The sequence below is a fragment of the Prunus mume genome, linkage group LG2, assembly GCF_029339155.1.
Source record: "Prunus mume cultivar Tortuosa linkage group LG2, ASM2933915v1, whole genome shotgun sequence".
Classification (NCBI taxonomy): domain Eukaryota; kingdom Viridiplantae; phylum Streptophyta; class Magnoliopsida; order Rosales; family Rosaceae; genus Prunus; species Prunus mume.
Genome location: NC_142699.1, coordinates 1,908,156 through 1,927,012, shown reverse-complemented (window position 1 = coordinate 1,927,012; position 18,857 = coordinate 1,908,156). Strand labels below are relative to the sequence as shown.

The following is an 18,857-nucleotide window of genomic DNA, read 5'->3' as shown; positions in this document are numbered from 1 at the left end:
AGAAATGTGATGGCAAATCTTTCATTTGCACAATCTTCAGTTTTTAAATGTTTGTCTTTGAGCCAAAATCTGGAAGAACACCTCACTTGCACTAAAAATAATTTCCACTAATAAAATTGCCCCAAAAATGGTTCTTTAATTATAGTTGCACCATCAAGTAAGTTAAACCCTGAAAAAAGTAAGGTGTCATGCCTTCTTAGAATTGGTAAACTGATTGTGAATTCCACTAAAAACCCAACCCATTAAAACTTGAAGCAGTGATCCCGATTTTAAATCAGTCCAAGAAAGTTTCATATCCATATCAATGGAGGGATGCTCTTATTACTTGGCAATGGTACTGGTTCAGCTCATATATGGTGGATCCAACATCCTCATAAAATTCTCCCTTGCAGAAGTACTCAACGCAATTGTCTTCGTGGCATGTTATGGCCATGGTTTTGGTAGGACCATTTGCTTATGTACTTGAAGGGTAAGCTATCGATTCTTGCATCTCTTCATATTTCCAGGCTGTAAAAACAGAGAAAACTAATTCTTGAATGTATTTGTAAAGCAGGAAGCAAAGGCCTTCACTCTCGTTTTCTGTAGCTGCCAAAATTTTTGTGCTTGCATTATTTGGAACCACCATCCATCTGAATGTGTACTATGCTGGTTTAGCATACACTTTGTTGATGCTCTTTTTCGGAGAGGGTCAACTTAGAGAAAAAGGGATTTGCCTTCAGCAGGGAAAGTCTGGGCCTTCAATAAAGGCTAGCTGCAGAAGACAAAAATAGGAAGCGATCGTCAAGCTCAGACACGTGTGAGTCAAGGCTCTCAAATCTTAAGTCATTAGAATGGTAACTTTGCGAGTAATAGTAAAAGCGAGAAAAGTAGTTACCCTCTTACTAAGTCTTGTTCCCTTTTTATAGAAGTGAAAGTGGGAGGTTGGTGTAGATTTAGATGTGGGGCTACGCGCAAATTCTTGCGGTGGTGACCACGTGTGTGAGATTAGGTTTAACGGTTTGTGAGCAGGCGGTCGGGAGTTCGGCGGCAGCTTGGGCCTCGGAAGTGTCTTCCTTGGCAAAGAGAAGGCGTGTCTGCTTAGTGCTAGTTGTTTGAGGCTGGATATCTTTCGGTTGATTATGGTGTAACGATAGTCACGAGTTCGCGGTCAGTGAGCTGGGTTGGGAACTTGTGAGCTTTTGTGTGATCATGACCGAGCATTCCAGGTTCAGTGGGAGCCGTAGGGCAGTCCCTAGTCCCCCAAGTTGTCAAGCTAGAAGTGGCGTTAACACTTGGAAGGTATAAGAAAAGCTGTGTTAGCCTTAGTGTTTGTTGGTAGCTGGGTACCTTTAAAAGAAAAATAGACTTGGGTTTTTGAAGCTTCAGTAAGAGAATTTGTGGGCCCTAGTGTGTATGACCCGGGTCCTTCATTTGATAACCAAAGGGATAGGTGGTGAGGAAATAGGGACTTGGGCCACAAATTCACAGCAAAAGAAAACCCAAAAAGGGGCCTTGGAATTTTAAGAGAAAAACCGGGCTTTTTGTTGGTCAAGGTTGGGCTTGGGAATTGAGGCAGCAAGGCTCTAGTGGGCTTTGGCAAGGGAGAACCACATGAACCTCCCTTGTGAGCTGAGGCTTGTGGAGCTTGGTTGCCGAGGCAAAAGAAAGTGGTTTCGATGTGAGCAGTAGCCGGGGCATGGGCCCACAGATTCCCTTTTTTGCAAGGGGAGTGAGCTGGGACCATTTGGGTAGGCTGGGCCTTCGGCAAGGTCCTTGTTTTGGGCAAGGACCCGGGTATGTGGCCAGGGTTTGGCTCTCCCCCCTTTTTTTTTTGGAGCTAGACCTGTGGCTTGGCTCGAGATGTATGTGTCTTGGCCAAAACAAGGGGCTGGGTTCCTGGGCCTAGGGTTAGAAATAGGGGGGGCAATAAATAAGGTTTTTCAACACCTGCCGTTCGGCAATAGTAGCTGGGACCATTTTCAGAAAAACAACGAAAAAACCAAAGTGGAGCTGGAGTGTTCAGACCTTCGGCAAGGAGGTGAAGTGGAGCTGGGTCTGTGGCAACAGAGCCAAGTCCCTTATTTTCGCAGCTTCGGTAGTCTTGAGCTAGGCATTCAGACTGTCGGCAGGTTCCTCCAAAGTAGTTTCGAAAATTCCTAGTGTCGGGACTCTAGATTGGGAGGAGCAAGAGTTGGGACTGATGAGAAGAGAAGAATGGCCCGAGCCTGAATGAGCCTTCAGCCCTGTGGTGAGAGTTCGTGCTTGGGTCGGGGAGTTGCCCGGATGTGTTTTGGTCAACCCTTGCCGAACGGCAAGAGGTGACTGGAGTTTTTTAGAGGCCTCCTGTTGGAACTGAACGGGGCTTGCCGTTCGGTAGCTCGAGATTCTTCTGCGGCACTGATTCGGCAAGGAGGCTGGGCTCGAGACATCTGCGAGCAGATTTGGAAGCCGGGCTGCGCTTGAAGGGAGGCTAGGCCGAATCTTCCAAGGGAGGCTACGGTGTGAGCACCGTTCCGGCAAGGAGTTTGGCCTTGAGTCAAGCCTTGGGGCCGGGCCATTGTGGCTGGGACTGTGGCACGGCTCAGAGCCGGGCTCTCCGTTGAGGTGCGTAATGTTGATGAGCCTTCCAATTGTTTCTGCACGCTCCTTGCCGTTCGGCAAGGAGGACTTGGTTTGGTTTGGGGGTGGGAGCCAGGGTCTGATTTTGCTGGTGTTTTTTTGTTTGTTTTTGTTTTGGGCTCAAGTCTTGCTGAAGCCAAAATAGGTGCTGAGCTGGAAATTGTAATTTCGATCTTAACCAATGGTTCTTGTTGTCTGGCAGATTATACAATAAGAGATTGGAGGCTGGGTTGGGGTTCACGTGTCCTAGCATAAGTGGGGCTGGGCTATCCGGTTACTTCGGCAAGTGCCTGGGCAAGTCTTGGTGAGTAGCTGTGTTGAGCTGAACCTTCGGCAAGTTGAGCCGGAGCTGGGCAGATCGGGTGTCTCCCTTTCCGTCCGAACGGTGCTTGCCGTTCGGCAAGCTAAGTGGCCTAGGTGTTTGGTGGGTGTCTTGAGTAAATCGGAGCTGGGAGTGGGTGATTTAGCATTGTGATTTTCGTGAACTGTCAGCAAGAGTGGAGCTTGGCTTCGTCAGGGTTGTGTCAACAAGGGGCCGGGCACCGTGGCTGATTTTGAAGAGGGACGTGGAGTTGGAGCTGGAGCTGTGAGGGTGGATCGGAAAATTGAGATTCCTTTGTTTTTTTTTTTTTTCGGCTAGAGTCTTGGAGCTGGGCAGATTTGATAAGTGGGTACCTGGGCTTGGGAGGTTGGGTGCCTTGATCAAATTGCTTGAGGTAAGTCTGGGGCTGAAATTTAGAGCTGGGCTTTCGGGAAGAAACAGCTGGGAACTTTGTGAAGGTAAGGAATTTTGGTTGCCTCCATTTCGCATGTTGCTTGCCGTTCAGCAATTTGGTTGATTTTGGTGAGCCGGTCCTTTGGCAAGTTGGCTGATCCCTCCGGTGTTGCAGGTGTTAGCGGGGTGTGAAAGCTGGGCGTCTGCTGTTGTCAGTCCTTGGAGCCGACACTTGGATTGCGGCAAGAATTGGAACCGGGTCGCCATAGCTTCGGCAAGAGATCCAATTCGACTTGGGTCTTTTGTCATTGTTGTCAGTGAATCGAGGGTGTTCACGTTTCAGCAAGCTTTGGAGCTGGGCTTGTGGCAACAAGGTATTATTTTGAGGCCAAGCTAGGCTGAGCAAGGAGGCCTAGGTCCGTGAGTTGTTGAAACGTTGGTGCTGGTGTCTTGATCAATTTTTTGCAGGCTCGAGAATTGTTCACGGTAAGAGCTTGGGGCTGTGTTGTTTCGGCAAGAAACTTGGAATTGAATCACCGGTTTCTGGGAGCTAGGTCCGCTTGAAATTTGGTCGGTGGTTTGAGCAAAGTTAGGATTTTGTGAGCCCCATATTGCCTTTTCATGGGTCTTGCCGTTCGGCAAGTGGCCTAGGATTCGGCATGGTGCTTTGGGAAAAAGGGCTGGGCCTTTTCTACATTTTTTGTTTTGAAAATAGGGGCTGGGAGCTAAGGCCTTTGGCAAGGCTGGGCTTAGGGAGCTGGGCTATTTGGGGATTTCGACAAGGACTTGGGCAAGGTGAGAGCTGTGCTCTTCGGCAAGGGGGCCTAGGCCTTCGGTGACCTTTAGGTAAGACAATTTCGCCAGCCCCTCAATTTGTTTCCACATAACCCTTGCCGTTCGGCAAGGGTGTTCGTGAATTCTCGCTGGCTGACCCGATTAGAGCTGGGTCTTTCAGGGTTTGGAGCTGGCCCAGATTGTAGCTATTTGGTTGGGCAAATTTGGGTGGATGTGGGGGTTGGGCCCGTGACTTTGGGCCTGGACTAGGACCGGTTTGGGCTTTTATCCAAGGCAAATTTGGGCTTAGCCATGTACTGGGCTGGGCTTAGAAAGTAGTTTAGCAAAATTGAATTGTGAGCTAAACCTTTAGCTGGTCCCTTCAACTTCCTCCTCCGGTTTTTTTTTTTTTTTTTTTTTTTTGACTAATGTGAAATTGCAAATGCTGTGTAGGTGCTTTTGTAACCCTAGGGCCTAGGGTTTGGGAGGGAAGGTGAAAGGGTGCTAGGGTTTCTCTTGTAACCCTAGGGCCTTATAAATAGGAACTTGGAGTGACGTAGGCATCATACCTGGATTGTCAGAAAGTGAGAAGGAGAGAAGGATTTCTGGTGAGATTTTGGTGGTGGTGCACACAAGGTTAGACCTCATTTCTCTTGAATTCTTGAAATGAAATTCAACTTTTTGTATGAACATGTTGAAGAGTATGATGAACACCTTGAGCATGAGTATGAACATGTTGAATGTAAGCATCTAGATCAAAAAGCATGTAGAGGCTGTCCAATTTTGTGTTTTTGTGCTTAGATCCTCTTTGCATGTGCATTAGTTCCTTTTTCTTGTTTCTGCATGTTGTAGATGTCTGAGAGTGAAGAGGCCAGTGAGTATGTTTGTTCTGAAGAGGAGAGTTCCCAGACAGATAGTTTTGTAGAAGGGCTTATAGAAGCTAGGATGGGAGTTCATGAGGGTGAGATGGCTGGGCCATCAGTAGAGTCTGGGTCAGAGGCATATAGGAAGATGCAGAAGAAGTATAAAGTGTTAGAAGCCAGTGTTGATCGGGTTCTAGCCTTGGCACATACACCGGAGGTGGGCTCGAGCAATCAGACATCACCATCAGAGTCTGTGGGTATAGCCATGGTTTCAGCTTCAGAGGGGGTGGACATCCGGGTTGGTGTTCCGTTGGGAAATCGGAATACACTCACAGGAGCCAAGTTGGTTGAGCTTCGGACAGATTATAGTGTGCCATCCTATGTGGGCCTGAGGTTACCTAGTGCCACGGATGTAGTGAGATATCCTCCGGAGGGTTCAGTGATGATATTCACCGATATGTACCAGCATGGTCTCAGACTACCGTTTCATCCTTGGGTACAGATGATGCTGGCCAAGTTGGGGTATGCGCCGGGGCAATACAATCCCAACTTTTGGCTACTTCTGCATGGAGTTTACATTGCTTGGTGGTTGGTTGGGTTGGGGGAGCCAACATTTGAGCAGTTTATGTACTTGTATTCGATCTCCAAGCAACAGGGGACCTTTGGCTGGGTACAAGCCAATTGCCGGAAGGCAAAGGAGAGAGGTTACTTTATTGGGCATAAGCCGAGTACGCAGAAGTCTTGGCGGAACAGGTGGTGCTTGGCCTATGGTGATTGGGAGTGTCCTCCAGGGAAGACCGTCTCCAGACATATTCCAACCCACTTCCAGTCGATAGGTCCTTAGCCCCATCCTTTAAGACTAGTTGTGTTGTAGTGTTTTGACGCTTGGGTCTTTATTTATGTTTTATTGTTTTGCTTGTGCAAGCATAAATGGCTAAGTTGATATCTGAACTGTGGTGCAGGCTCGGTGAAGTGGGGACCGATCTCCAAGGAGCGAGAAGACGAGGTGGAGAGAGTGAGGTCACTGTTGTCGGAGACCCAGCGTGAGCGTAGAAACTTAGTCACCCAGAAGAACCTGTACGAGTCCGGACTCTTGCAAGGGAGTAAGTACCTGGGTCATTGTTGTTGTTTGTCTTATGATTCATTTTGTAGTTGAAACTGACTTGGCTTTTGATGTGCAGTGGCAGGGATCATAAGGGGGAGCACGAAGGTGGCCATGGATCTGGATGATCCCGAGATGCAGAAACGGCTGAGGGAGTCTCGGGCCAAGAAGGCAGAGAAGGGGGTGCCCAACAGGCTGCTGGGAGGCGTCCCAGAGATGATGAGGGCCTAGTCTCTGATGTGCTGGGAAAGAAGAGAGCGCTGGAGGAAGCTCACCGGAGCGTGATGGGGACAGGGCCGAGGCTTCCTCCCCTTGACCCGCAGGCACCGCCGAAGCTTCCCTTTGGTATGGATGATGTTTACGCCGATGGGGTAGAGAAGGTGGACTTCTCTGGGCTGCGTCGGCAGAAGAAGGAGGTGAACCTGGCCATGCATCGGCAGGAGGTTCCCTTGGTGAACGTCTTCCTGGAAGGCGTGAAGAGTGACCCAGAGGTTCTGGCGAGGACCCCGGCTACCTCCTATGCAGATCGGGCCCAGAAGACGCTCCTGACCCAGGCATATGTAAGTTGGCTTGCCTTAAGACATTGTTCATATAATTCGAATTTGCCTTTAACTGATCATGCTTTGTGTTGCAGGCCTACGGCGAGATGTACGTGAATATGGCTAAGGCGGATAAGGAGATCCAGAGGTTGAAGAGGCGCAATGAGATGGCCAAGGATAAGATAGCGGAGGCCCAGGAGGCTATCCAAGAGAAGAACACCCTGGTGCTGCAGAAAGCGGCGATGGCCAAGGAGGTGGAAGAGCTGAAGCGGTCGAGGACCGAGGAGGTAGCTGCTGCCCGGGTCGAAGCGATCGAGTCGTTTCGGGGCTCGGATGAGCTGAGGAGTTACATCATGGATCAGATGGTGGCGATGCAGCTGGGCTGGGAGGAGAGGGTGGCGATGTTCAACCCTTCAGTGGAGATTAACTTTGACACGAGTGGCGAGCCTCCCTCATCTAGTCGTACCACTGATGCCGTTCCAGAGCCAGAGCCGGAGCCAGCCATTACGGATGCTCCATCGACTGAGTCCTGAAGGCGTTGCCTTCTTTATGTATTCTAGCTTTTTAGTTTAAACACTTGATGTTTATTTTGGTTATGTATGAACATTTTGCCTTGCCTGGGGCAAGGTTATTTTGATGTGCTATGATATGAGACTTGTTGTCATTTGATATCAATTGTGCTTAGCAAAATGGGAACCATGTGATTGATGAAAATGAGCCAGGGTCGGGCGTTCATTAAATATGTGCCGGAAGGCAAAAAGTACAAGAGTTGGTTGAGTCAAGGCTCGAGACCAAAGTATAAGAAAACATAATAGCCTAGAGTCTAGGTAGTTTTACTTATAGTAGTACTTGAGGTGATCAGCATTCCAAGGATGAGGCAAGGTCTTGCCCTTGGTGTCACGAAGCTGATAAGTGCCGGGGCGGCAGACTTTGGTAACCTCATAGGGACCTTCCCATGTTGGGCCCAAGGTACCTTCAGTGGGATTCTTGGTGGCCAAGGAAACCTTGCGCATGACCCAGTCCCCAAGTTTGAAAGCACGGGCTTTGACTCGGGAGTCGTAGTACTTAGCGATGCGCTGTTTGTACGCGACATTGCGCATGTTGGACTGGTCACGAAGCTCGTCAATGAAGTCGAGGTTCAGGGCTAGCTGCTCGTCATTGGCCTCGGCCTCATAGGTGGAGGTGCGGTATGTGGGCTGGCCAATCTCCACTGGTGCCACTGCTTCGGTACCAAAGGAGAGAGAGAAAGGTGTTTCTCCTGTTGAGGTCCGGAAGGTGGTGCGATAAGACCAGAGAACTTCTGGGAGTAGCTCCGGCCAGCAACCTTTAGCTTTGTCAAGCTTAGTTTTTAGAGTTTTCTTGATGATCTTGTTCACAGCTTCCACCTGGCCATTAGATTGAGGATGGGCTGGGGAGGCGAAGCAAAGCTTTATCTTGAGGTTGGCACAAAATTGCTTGAACTTTGCGTTGTCAAATTGCCGGCCATTGTCTGTAACGATGGTGTTGGGGATGCCAAAGCGACAGACGATGTTTTGCCAAACAAAAGTTTCGATGCGGGCTGCAGTGATGGTGGCTAAGGCCTCAGCTTCAGCCCACTTGGTGAAGTAGTCCACAGCTACAACTGCATACTTGACTTGGCCCTTGCCCTCAGGCATAGGTCCAATGAGGTCAAGTCCCCATTGGGCGAATGGCCAAGGACTGACCATGGCTGTCAATGGCTCAGCTGGAAGTTGTGGGATGTTGGCAAATCGCTGACACTTATCGCACTTCTGGGTGAAGGTCTGGGCATCAGTGTGAAGTGATGGCCAAAAGTATCCCTGCCGAATGATCTTGTGTGCTAGGGAGCGAGCGCCAGAGTGGTTGCCACAGATACCTTCATGAATCTCTCTCAGGACATAGGTACCTTCCTCTGGGGTCAAGCACCGAAGGTAGGGGAGGCTGAAGCCGCGCTTGTATAGGGCACCATTGATGATCAAGTATCGGGCGGAACGATAGCGAACACGCCGCGCTTCAGCAGGATCAGCAGGTAGTGTCTGGTTCTGCAAGAACTGAGTGATGGGGTCCATCCATGTAGGGCTTTGATCAATGACACAAATGAGTGGTGCCCGTGTACTGGGCTGGTCCAAGAACTCGATGTGGATGTTTCGACCTATGCCCTGCTCCATCGCCGAGGCTAGCCTTGCTAATGCATCAGCATGGCTGTTCTCAGAGCGTGGCACCTGGCCTATGAGATAAGCATTGAAAGTTGTAAGCAGGTGGCGGGTATGTTGGAGGTAGGCTGTCATGGAGATGTCCTTGGCCGTGAAGTCCTGGTTGACTTGGTGGACAACAAGCTGCGAGTCGCTGAATATTTGGATTTGCTTGGCGCCCATTTCCTTGGCTAGGCGAAGGCCGGCTAAGAGTGCTTCATATTCAGCCTCATTGTTGGAGGCGTGGAATTTGAAGCGGAGGGCGTACTCAAGGGCAACCTTGTCTGGGGATATGAGAACGAGGCCAGCTCCACATCCCTGGGCATTGGAAGAGCCATCCACATACAAGGTCCACAAGGGCTGAGTTAAGTCTAGGGAGCCGTTGCTGGCGACGCGGACCTGATTCGAGGTAGGAGTAGGCGTGATTGCAATCTGAGGACTGGCCAGAGTATGGGGTTCGGTGAACTCGGATATGAAATCAGCCACGGCTTGGCCCTTTGCAGCTTGGCGGGGTTTGTAGTGGATATCAAACTCACCAAGTTCAATGGCCCACTTGACTAACCTCCCAGAAGTCTCTGGCTTCTGCAACACTTGCCTGAGTGGTTGGTTGGTTAGGACATGGATGGTGTGAGCCTGAAAGTATGGCCGGAGGCGTCTAGCCGAAACCACCAGGGCGAAAGCAAGTTTCTCAATGTCTGGGTATCGAATCTCTGCATCTTGCAATCCTTTGCTCACATAGTGCACCGGATGCTCAGCACCTTCATGTGGTCGAATGAGCACTGAGCTAACCGCTGTAGCCGAGACAGAGAGGTAGATGGTGAGGATGTCCCCAGATTCAGGGGTTGACAATAAAGGGGCTCGGCTCATGTATGCCTTGAGCTCGCCGAACGCCTGGTCACATTCTGCAGTCCAGGTGATGTTGCGCTTGCTACCCTTAAGTGCCTTGAAGAATGGGGCGCAACGATCAGTGGCCTTAGAGATAAATCTGGTCAGGGCTGCGACACGTCCGGTAAGGCTCTGAATGTCCTTGACCGTCTTGGGTATCGTCATGTCCAAGATAGCCTGGATCTTCTCTGGGTTGGCCTCAATACCTCTTTGGCTGATCATGAAGCCAAGGAATTTGCCGGAGGCCACCCCAAATGCACACTTGGTGGGGTTGAGCCGCATCCTATACTGTTTCAAAATGGTGAACGTGGCAGAGAGGTTGGGGATGTGCTGGTCAGCAGTGCGACTCTTGACCAGCATGTCATCAACATAAACCTCCATGGTGTTGCCAATGAGTGGAGCGAAGATGCTGTTCACCAGACGCTGATATGTAGCCCCGGCGTTCTTGAGGCCGAATGGCATTACTTTGTAGCAGTAAAGGCCACGGTCGGTGATGAAGGATGTATGAGCTTGGTCCTCAGGATGCATGAAGATCTGGTTGTACCCTGAGTAAGCATCCATGAAGCTGAGAAGGGCTTGGCCGGCTGTGGCGTCAACTAGCTGGTCAATGCGAGGTAGGGGAAAACTATCCTTTGGGCAGGCCCGGTTGAGATTTGTGTAATCTACGCACATGCGCCAACCCTTCCTTGGTTTACGTACCATTACCACATTGGCTAGCCAGGTGGGATAATCCACCTCCTTGATGAATCCAATGGTGTTCAGCTTATCCACCTCCGCCTTCATGGCCTCATACCGCTCTGGATCATAAGCACGCCGCTTCTGCCGAACGGGTCGGACGGCAGGATTAATGCTTAGCCTATGGGAGATGACGTCAGGTGATATGCCCGGCATATCGTTGTAAGACCAAGCAAAGACTTCAGAGTTGAGGCGGAGGAAGGCAATAAGATCAGAGCGAAGCTCTTGTGAGAGGGAGGTGCCGATCCTGACCTGTCGATCCGGGATATTCTCATGGAGAGTGACCAATTCGAGGTCCTCCACAGGTTCGGCCTGTTGGGTGGCAGATTCCTCCCTGGGGTCCTCTGGGCGCTCAGTGCCAGCTCGAGGTGGGGCTAGGGCCTGGGTGACCGCTAGGGCCTCACCCCTATGTTGGCGATTAGTAGACTTTACTGCCGAAGCATAGCAACTTCGGGCGCCAAGTTGATCACCGCGCACAGTGCCCGTGCCATGAGGGGTAGGAAATTTCAACAGTAACATATGTGTGGAAATGAAAACCTTCATCTGGGCCATGGCAGGGCGTCCCAGGATAACGTTGTAGGCTGTAGGGCAGTCAATGATAAGGAAGGGAGTGGTGACCGTCTTCCTCCGGGGTGCCGCTCCAATAGAGATAGGGAGATGAATGCTCCCGATAGGCTGGACCACATCACCCGAAAAGCTCACCAGGGGTGTGACGCTTCGGTCAAGCAAATGAGACGGGACCTGGAGCTCATTGAAGGCATCAGCAAACATCACACTGACTGAGCTGCCGGTGTCGACCAATATGCGCCCAACGTCAAAGTTAGATATGTCGGCGCGGATAATGATTGGGTCATCATGAGGGAGGATAACGCCGCGCTCCTCCTCCTCGGAGAAGGTAATGGAGTCCCAGCCTGTTTTTTGTGTCTTCGGCAAGCGTCCCTGCTCAGTGCTGAAGACCTGGTGCGCATAGGTAGAGCGGACATAATGTTTGATGGAGTTGTTGGAGGTGCCAGCCATGGTTGGGCCACCACTAATGGTTGAGATCATGTTGATCTGCCGTTGGTGAGGGTTAGGTGGGAGGTTGTGCACGTATTTATCCAGCTTCCCCTCGCGAATAAGTCCCTCAATGATGTTGCGCAAGGCAACACAAGATTCGGTATCATGGCCACCGAACTGATGAAAGCGACAGAAGACTCCTGTGTTAGGCATAGGCTTGCTGCCTGGTCTCCGGGGTGGAGGCTGAGGTATGATAGGTGCCTCGTGGACTAGGACATTCTCATAGGTAGTGTTGAGGGTGGTGAAGACCTCGAACCTGGGTTTGGGTGAAAATGGGAGTGGGGCCCGGTCACTTGTCCTGGAAGGGTTGCTTCCACTAGACTGGTGGTGGTTCCCATGTTTGCCCCGTTTGTTATTGTTGAAGGTATGCTGGTAGCTATCCTTCCTCTTGGGGTGCTGGGCATCCTGGGTGCTTGGTGCAGGGGCAGAATGTTGGGGTGGAGCTGGGATGGGTACTGAAGCAGGTGGAGGATCAGCAAAAGGATTATGTGCCGGGATGGCTGGGCTACGCTTGGAGTTGAAGTACTCAGCCTTGGCATGAACTGCTGCCTGCTTCATCAGCTCGGCGTATGTGTTCCAAGGGTTGCTGTGGACCAGGTACCGGAAGTTAGACTCTCGGAGGCCACTCTTGAAAGCACCAAAGGCGGCACGATCATCAGTATCCGGGCAGCGGGAGTATTCGTGGCTGAACCTGGCTGCGTACTCCCGAAGGGGTTCGTCTTCACCCTGTCTAAGCATGTATAGGTCGTCCGCGGAGTAGAGGCGATCGGTTTGGATCATGAAATGGTCCAGGAAGGCCTGCTTCAGACTGTCAAATGTGTTGATGGTGCGAGGGTTCAGCCTGTAAAACCAGTTCAGGGCCGCGCCGCTGAGAGTGGAAGGGAAGATGAGACACATGCCTTCGTCAGTGAGGCCCTTGCACCCCAGGGCAGACTGGAAAGAATGTATGTGGGTGAGAGGATCCTCCGTGCCAGTGTAGAAGGCGATGCGGAGTGGCTGGATGTCCTTCTCCTGGTGGTAATTAAGGATGCGTTCGGTAAAGGGCCCAGGTCGTGGCTTTGCCCAGAGAGGTTGGTGGTTGCGCTGATGTTCGCTCTCCAGACGCCGGACTTTCTCGAAGAGAAGCCTCATTGCCGGGTCGGTATGAGGGAGAATCTCGGGTGCTGGAGGTCCGGTGTGTAGGTGGCCATGGGCCGGGTAGAATTCTTCGAACGTCTCAGTGTGATAAGACTCGTAGTCGTCTGAGTAATCCTGTCCCCAATTCTCCGAGTCCCCTATACCTTCTCCAAGAGGTAGTTGGGTAGGCTTTGGCGGAGGGCCCAGGTGTTTCATCTTTGGGTCTTGGAGATTAACAGAGATAAGATGGGGTTCCGTTTGACGGTCCAGGATACGGTCCCTACAATCCCTGTAGACCTTTGTTGGTTCATGAGGCCGGTTCCTTGGTGGGGAGATGCGGAGAAGTCGCGACTTGGTCGTTTCCGGACAGAGGGGGCCCTTACCCTTGCTGGGCCTAGGCTGGGTTGGGACATTGTGGTGGGAGTGCTCCGGCTGATTTGGCTGTGTACGCTCAGGTACCTGGGTAGGGCTGCGTTGGGAGCCTTGGGTCTGATTCATCTCCCAGTTACTCTTCGGTGTGCGGTAGTCATGTTCGAGCTCGACGTTCTTAGCATGAAGATGGTCATATTTCTCAGACATCCTGGTGACACTGGCGCGGAGGCTCTCCAGTTCTGCCTGGAGATTGGCATCTGCTGAAGGTCTTCTCTGGGAGGTACCCCCATGGGGGATATGGTGCTGAGTCCCCTGGCTATCCTCAGTAGGCATAGCTGAGTGTGGAGTGAAGAAGAGGCGACGGGGCCGGATAGGAGAAGGAGCCAGCTGGGCTGGTAGAGAAAAATGGGATTCAAGTATCGTACTTCCCACAGCACGGCGCCAAACTGTTGATGCTCTTTTTCGGAGAGGGTCAACTTAGAGAAAAAGGGATTTGCCTTCAGCAGGGAAAGGGTCCGGGCCTTCAATAAAGGCTAGCCTGCAGAAGACAAAAATAGGAAGATCGTCAAGCTCAGGGCACCTGGCAGAAGGCTCTCCGATGCTAAGTCACCTAAGAATGGTAACTTTTGCAGAGTAATAGTAAAGGCAGAAAAGTAGTTACCCTCTTACTAGGTACTGTTCCCTTTATAGGGAAGTGAAAGTGGGAGGTTGGTGTAGATTTCGATGTGGGACTCTGTGCAGTCGGTGGTGCCGCGTGTCATGAGAATTAGGTTTAACAGTTTGTGAGCTTGGGCGTGGGAGTTTCGGCAGGTGCTTGGCACCTCGGAAGAGTGTCTTCCTTGGCAAAGAGAAGGCGTGTCTGCCTGGTGCTAGTTGTTTTGAGACTGGATATGCTCGGTTGATTATGGTGTAAACACACTTCTCCAACAGTTGCATGTGCCTTGAGTAATGTTATTCCCAGCTTGACATTTCTAATGGCAGTTCTACTTGGGTATATTCTCTATCCTTTCCTTTCCCTTGCTTAATTAGAAAGGGGAATATAAATGTTCTTTTTTCCTGTTCTGCAATTTGCTTGTTCTTACACAGGTTGGAGAAGTTGAAGATTAGAACTGCTAGAGGTCAAGCTAAGGTGGCTGGCACACTTTTCGGCATTGGTGGTTCTCTTGTTTTCACTTTCTGGAAAGGAGGATACCTATTTAAAGGTTTTGTAAAGAGGCCACTGATAAATATATGAGAGTTTCACTAAAACACCCAAAATGGGAGTTGAAATTATAAAAAACCCGACACCCAAAACACTTTATAAACACACCCCAAACCCATCATTACACACACTCAAAACCCATTTATAAACACACCCAAAAAATATACAATTGTTGATTTTGGGGTTGATTTTGGGTGTGTTTCTATGTTTAAATAGTGCTTGGGTTTTTTTATAAATACATGTCTAGAATTGGGTTTATTTATAAATTTGTATAAATATATCTGTTGGTTAAGGAAAACTGGATCAAGGGGGCCCTTCTTATTCTGACGAGTCACATTGCGTGGAGTGCATGGCTAATCCTCCAGGTGATTTTATAATTGGATTTAGATGACAACCTTTTATGTCATGTAATGTCCAAGTTTAGTTCTTTGTCGAACTTCGGCTCTCTGGTCTCACAGGCTGTGGTCTCCAAAGTCTACACTGCTCGATTATCATTAACCACAATGATATGCTTTTTCGCGTTGTTGCAATCTTCTTTTCTTGCTCTGTTTTTGGCTAGAAATCCAATTTCATGGAGACTGAAGTGGAACCTGCAACTTTTAACTATCGTCTACTGCGTGAGTTTTCTCTTTCTCATATCTTATTATTAGGTTCACAACGTCAATTTCAGCAATTGATCATGCAAATTCTTATCGGAATCTGTGGTTCAACCCCGGAATTAACCATAATTAACCATTGGACGCCTGCAAATTGCCCATAAACTGCTTGATGAACAGAGGGTGCAACACACTAGCACAGTAGGCAGATTACTCTTTCTCCTTCTATTTTTATTTATTTTTATGTTACTCCGTTTACTAAAATTTACAATGTAAATAAGGAAGTACCCCCCATTTGGATACAAATAAAAATACTTGAAAATCAAATTCCCACTAAATCAAAATATGAAAAATTGGTATTAGTGCAAAATACGATTTAGGCTAAAAATGATGTCTCATTAAGTCAATATATACTTCATACTAAAATCCCATAAAATCAAGTTTTCTTATTTGATGTGTAAGGAATAAAAGCTGTCAAAAATTATCTTGAGAAAATGATTATTATGTAAAACCATTTTTCATACTTAGCCAATATTTTTACATAAAACAATTTTTCATGTATGATATGAATGCATGAAGGGACCTAAGGTTAATCTAGGTAAAAAATCTTAGATGTTCAATCCACAAAGAGTTTTACAAGAATAACCTAACTCTTACGTATTGAAAATATATTTGCTTGAATAAGCTCCCCTTAAGACAGTACTCACAAAGGTCCAAAGTTTGAGAGCTAGAACCCCAAAAAAAAAAATGCAAATAAAGCCCAAAATCAAAACTACAACGGACCTTAAAAAAATGAAGTAAACACCTTAAAATGAGCAGGATTGAGCTAATATATGCTGGTTTTTATGTCAAATAGGATGAGACGCCTTGGGAGTCGAATAGGACGAGACGCCTTGGGAGGCGAAGAGGATTGCACTAATTTTTTTAGTTTATTATCACATTCTTAGATATATTTCTGGTGTATAGCAATGTGTGTCTATTTTTTTGAAGTTGATGTAGTTCTCTTTAGTAATGAACATGAGTATTTTGTATGGTTTTTATCTATTAACTATGAATTAGAGTACTATCATTTCATTTCAATGGGTCTATTTGGTACAATTTTTTTAACCCCTTACACGTTGACTGAATGCAAATTCTTGAATCCGCCACTGCTTGTTCTCTTTCATGGTGTCATTTCAGGGAGTTTTCAATATCAATCACAAACCGGTATATCACAACACTTTTAGTAGCCTCTCAATAGCTTCATTTGCAGATTGAATTGGAATTATTTCTATCATTGGATGAATTCCATTTGCAGCACAGAAATCTATCATTTCTTGGATATCCTTTGTTCCACCGGTTACACTACCAGAAATGGTTTTCATACCTGCCAAAAGGTCAATGCATGGAGTTCATTATATATACTTGCAATTGCAATAACAGTTGGATACATAAAACTGTGTCATTTCAATCATTTGAAACATGCCAATGTACCGATATTAAGGTTGGCAGGACTGATTTTGACTGCACTGGGGAATCCCACCATAAGACCAGAACTCCACCAGTTTTCAATAGTTCAACGTATGGATCAAAAGGGTGATCACCAGATGCTATATCAATTATAAAGTCTACTGACTTCACCAGGGCCTACATAGCAAACAATAACCGATAAATACTAAACCTATAGGATAAGCCATCATTTCCACTATTTTTTCTATTGTTCATGTGATGAGGTAAGAAACTTTATGTATTTTTACCTTCATCTGATTTCTGTCAGATGAGACCACAAAGTTATCTGCACCCAGCTGACTTAAAGCTTCCTCTTTCTTGGATATGCTAGTGCTGAAAATTGTTACATTCAAACCAAATGCCTTTTGCCAAATTTCACTGCCATGTGACCTAGGCCACCAAGGCCAATCACCCTAGAATTTACCATGTTGGTTCATCTTGTGGCGTACCATCGAAACATAAACAGTAATTCCAGCACAAAGTAGAGGAGCTGCCGAAGCCAATGGATAGTTTTCTGGTATGTTGAAGCAGTACCTGTAATACAGGCCATTTAGATGTGAAATTTGAGGAGAGGGCAAAAAGGTAGTTCAATTCATACCCTTCATGGACAACTATATGACCGGAGTATCCTCCTTTTGCGATTGTACCATCAACACCAACACCGTTAAATCTGTCGTTGCAGTACTCACAATCTCCGCATGAGTTGACATGAGTTCCCACTCCCATATGGTCACCAACTTTGAAGCGCTGAACATTGGAACCCACCTCTTTTACAATGCCTGCAATCTCATGCCTGGTTCCAAATAATCACAAACAGAACAGATGACTTTAATTAGAACGAGAATAAATTCAGGGTTACTTAATTCATCTGTTATAGAATCAGTCCACATACCCAGGGACAACAGGATACTTTTGAGTATCCATGTTGTTTTCTGGTCCAAATTACATCAGCATAGCAAACTCTTGGACTGATTTAAAATCGGGATCACTGCTTCAAGTTTTAATGGGTTGGGTTTATAGTGGACTTCACAATCAGTTTACCAATTCTAAAAAGGCATGACACCTTACTTTTTCCAGGGTTTAACTTACTTGATGGTGCAACTATAAATAACCATTTTTGGGGCATTTTATTAGTGGAAATTATTTTTAGTGTAAGTGAGGTGTTCTTCCAGATCTTGGCTCAAAGACAAACATTTAAAAACTGAAGATTGTGCAAATGAAAGATTTGCCATCACATTTCTCACTTTAAAAACCAATAACCTGCATAAAATAATCCCGGAATTCCACAATTTATGTTTGGCAATAGAAACCCAAAATATAGTAACACTTGCTCATCAAAATTTCCATCCAAGATTAAAAAAACAGAGTAAAGATGAAAAACTCAAAATCAGAAAAAACACTCTAACAAGCACAAATCCAAAAATCTAATCACTCTGACGAGAGTCAATCAGTCAATCAGCCCAAATCACAACCTCACATCTCTCCCCCGGCTACTATGATTGCTCAATCCTCTGCAAATCAGGATTCATGATGTCGTGCTACAATCTCTCCCTCAATATTAGTATTAGTTTAAAGGGAGTTTCACTAAAACACCCAAAATGGAGGTTGAAATTATAAAAAAACCCAACACCCAAAACACTTTATAAACACACCCAAAACGCATCATTATACACACTCAAAACCATTTATAAACACACCCAAAAAGTTGACTTTGGGGTTGATTTTGGGTGTGTTTCTATGTTTAAATAGTGCTTGAGTTTTTTTATAAATACATGTCTAGGATTGGGTTTATCTATAAATTTGTATAGTTGAAATCTATGATTGTGTAAATCTTGTATTACCTTATTAACCTTAGCTTTCCATATATACTTAGGCCAACGTCAACTGTAATATCATATAAAGATGAATGAATACAGGCATCACAATTAGTGAGCCATTCCCTAATTTTCTATTCCTTCCTAAATTTCTACACACTCCTCTTCAGCTATCGTCCTCTTCTCACTCACAAAAATCCCATCAAGAAACTTCCTAATATCCTTGTTCTTCACATGGCACTTCTGGTTTATGAGAGCAGCATACCTCAACACCAACGCAGACCCGCCTAGACCTGTGCAGGCCGCCTAGCGGCCGCCTAGCTCCGCCCAGACCGCCTAGGGGCCGCCTAGATCCTCCCATACCGCCTAGGGGCCGTCTAGCTCCGCCCAAACCGCCTAGGGGCCGCCTAGATCAGCCCAGACTGCCTAGAGGCCGCCTAGCTCCGCCCAGACCGCCTAACTACGAGTTTGAGTCTCTATCCGTGGCTGCCATGGCGTGCAATTTACGTATGTTTCTGATTTTGCAATTTTTTTTTGTTTGTTTAAATGGAAAAACGATTATCACAGAGTTTCTTCTAAGGATTTTAAGATTTTATAGCACCAGAGTTGTTATCATAGTGGAGATTTCGATAGTTGAATGACATTTGATAGTATAGCCGAACGGCTATACTCTTTAAATATACAATTTTGTCATATTATTTTAGGGTTGAGGGCTAAAATACCGCTTCAGCTAATTGGGCTAGAGTTATTTCTTCAATTATTTTTTTTATACAACCGATATTTGGAGAATGAGAATTTAAATTCTTTCCGATAC

At 47.3% G+C, this 18,857-nt stretch overlaps 2 protein-coding genes and 2 pseudogenes across 8 annotated transcripts; 2 read left to right on the top strand and 2 right to left on the bottom strand.

Annotated features, from left to right (window-relative positions):
* The first annotated feature begins 209 nt into the window (after positions 1-209).
* LOC103319223 (WAT1-related protein At5g07050-like) lies at positions 210-14,795 on the top strand (annotated as a pseudogene).
* Positions 1,853-7,266, top strand: LOC148919401 (uncharacterized). Of its 7 annotated transcripts, XR_016124255.1 has the most exons (9): positions 1,853-2,583; positions 2,801-3,378; positions 3,489-4,159; positions 4,269-4,443; positions 4,541-4,723; positions 4,940-5,786; positions 5,913-6,053; positions 6,132-6,612; positions 6,687-7,266. XR_016124255.1 is itself a non-coding variant. In XM_089046392.1 (2 exons), the coding sequence occupies exons 1-2, from the start codon at positions 6,337-6,339 to the stop codon at positions 7,122-7,124; spliced, it is 714 nt and encodes a 237-aa protein (XP_088902518.1). In that variant the 5' UTR covers positions 6,132-6,336; the 3' UTR covers positions 7,125-7,266. The 7 variants fall into 7 exon arrangements, 1 of the variants encoding a protein (XP_088902518.1); XR_016124257.1 differs by lacking the exon at positions 4,269-4,443 and having other exon boundaries at positions 3,489-3,687; XR_016124252.1 differs by lacking the exon at positions 4,269-4,443 and having other exon boundaries at positions 3,489-3,799.
* Positions 7,296-13,496, bottom strand: LOC107880911 (uncharacterized). Its single transcript, XM_016793450.2, has one exon. It carries the CDS (start codon positions 13,275-13,277, stop codon positions 7,425-7,427), a length of 5,853 nt encoding a protein of 1,950 aa, XP_016648936.2. The 5' UTR covers positions 13,278-13,496; the 3' UTR covers positions 7,296-7,424.
* Positions 14,796-15,871: 1,076 nt separating the features above from the next.
* LOC103319224 (putative cinnamyl alcohol dehydrogenase 1 pseudogene) lies at positions 15,872-17,033 on the bottom strand (annotated as a pseudogene).
* Between the last annotated feature and the right edge of the window lie 1,824 nt (positions 17,034-18,857).

Coding starts and splice junctions, on each gene's coding strand:
- LOC148919401 (XM_089046392.1), top strand. CDS start 6,337: ATGGGGACAGGGCCGAGGCTTCCTCCCCTTGACCCGCAGGCACCGCCG. Junction 6,613..6,686: donor CGCTCCTGACCCAGGCATAT/GTAAGTTGGCTT, acceptor TTTGTGTTGCAG/GCCTACGGCGAGATGTACGT.
- LOC107880911 (XM_016793450.2), bottom strand. CDS start 13,277: ATGCCTACTGAGGATAGCCAGGGGACTCAGCACCATATCCCCCATGGG.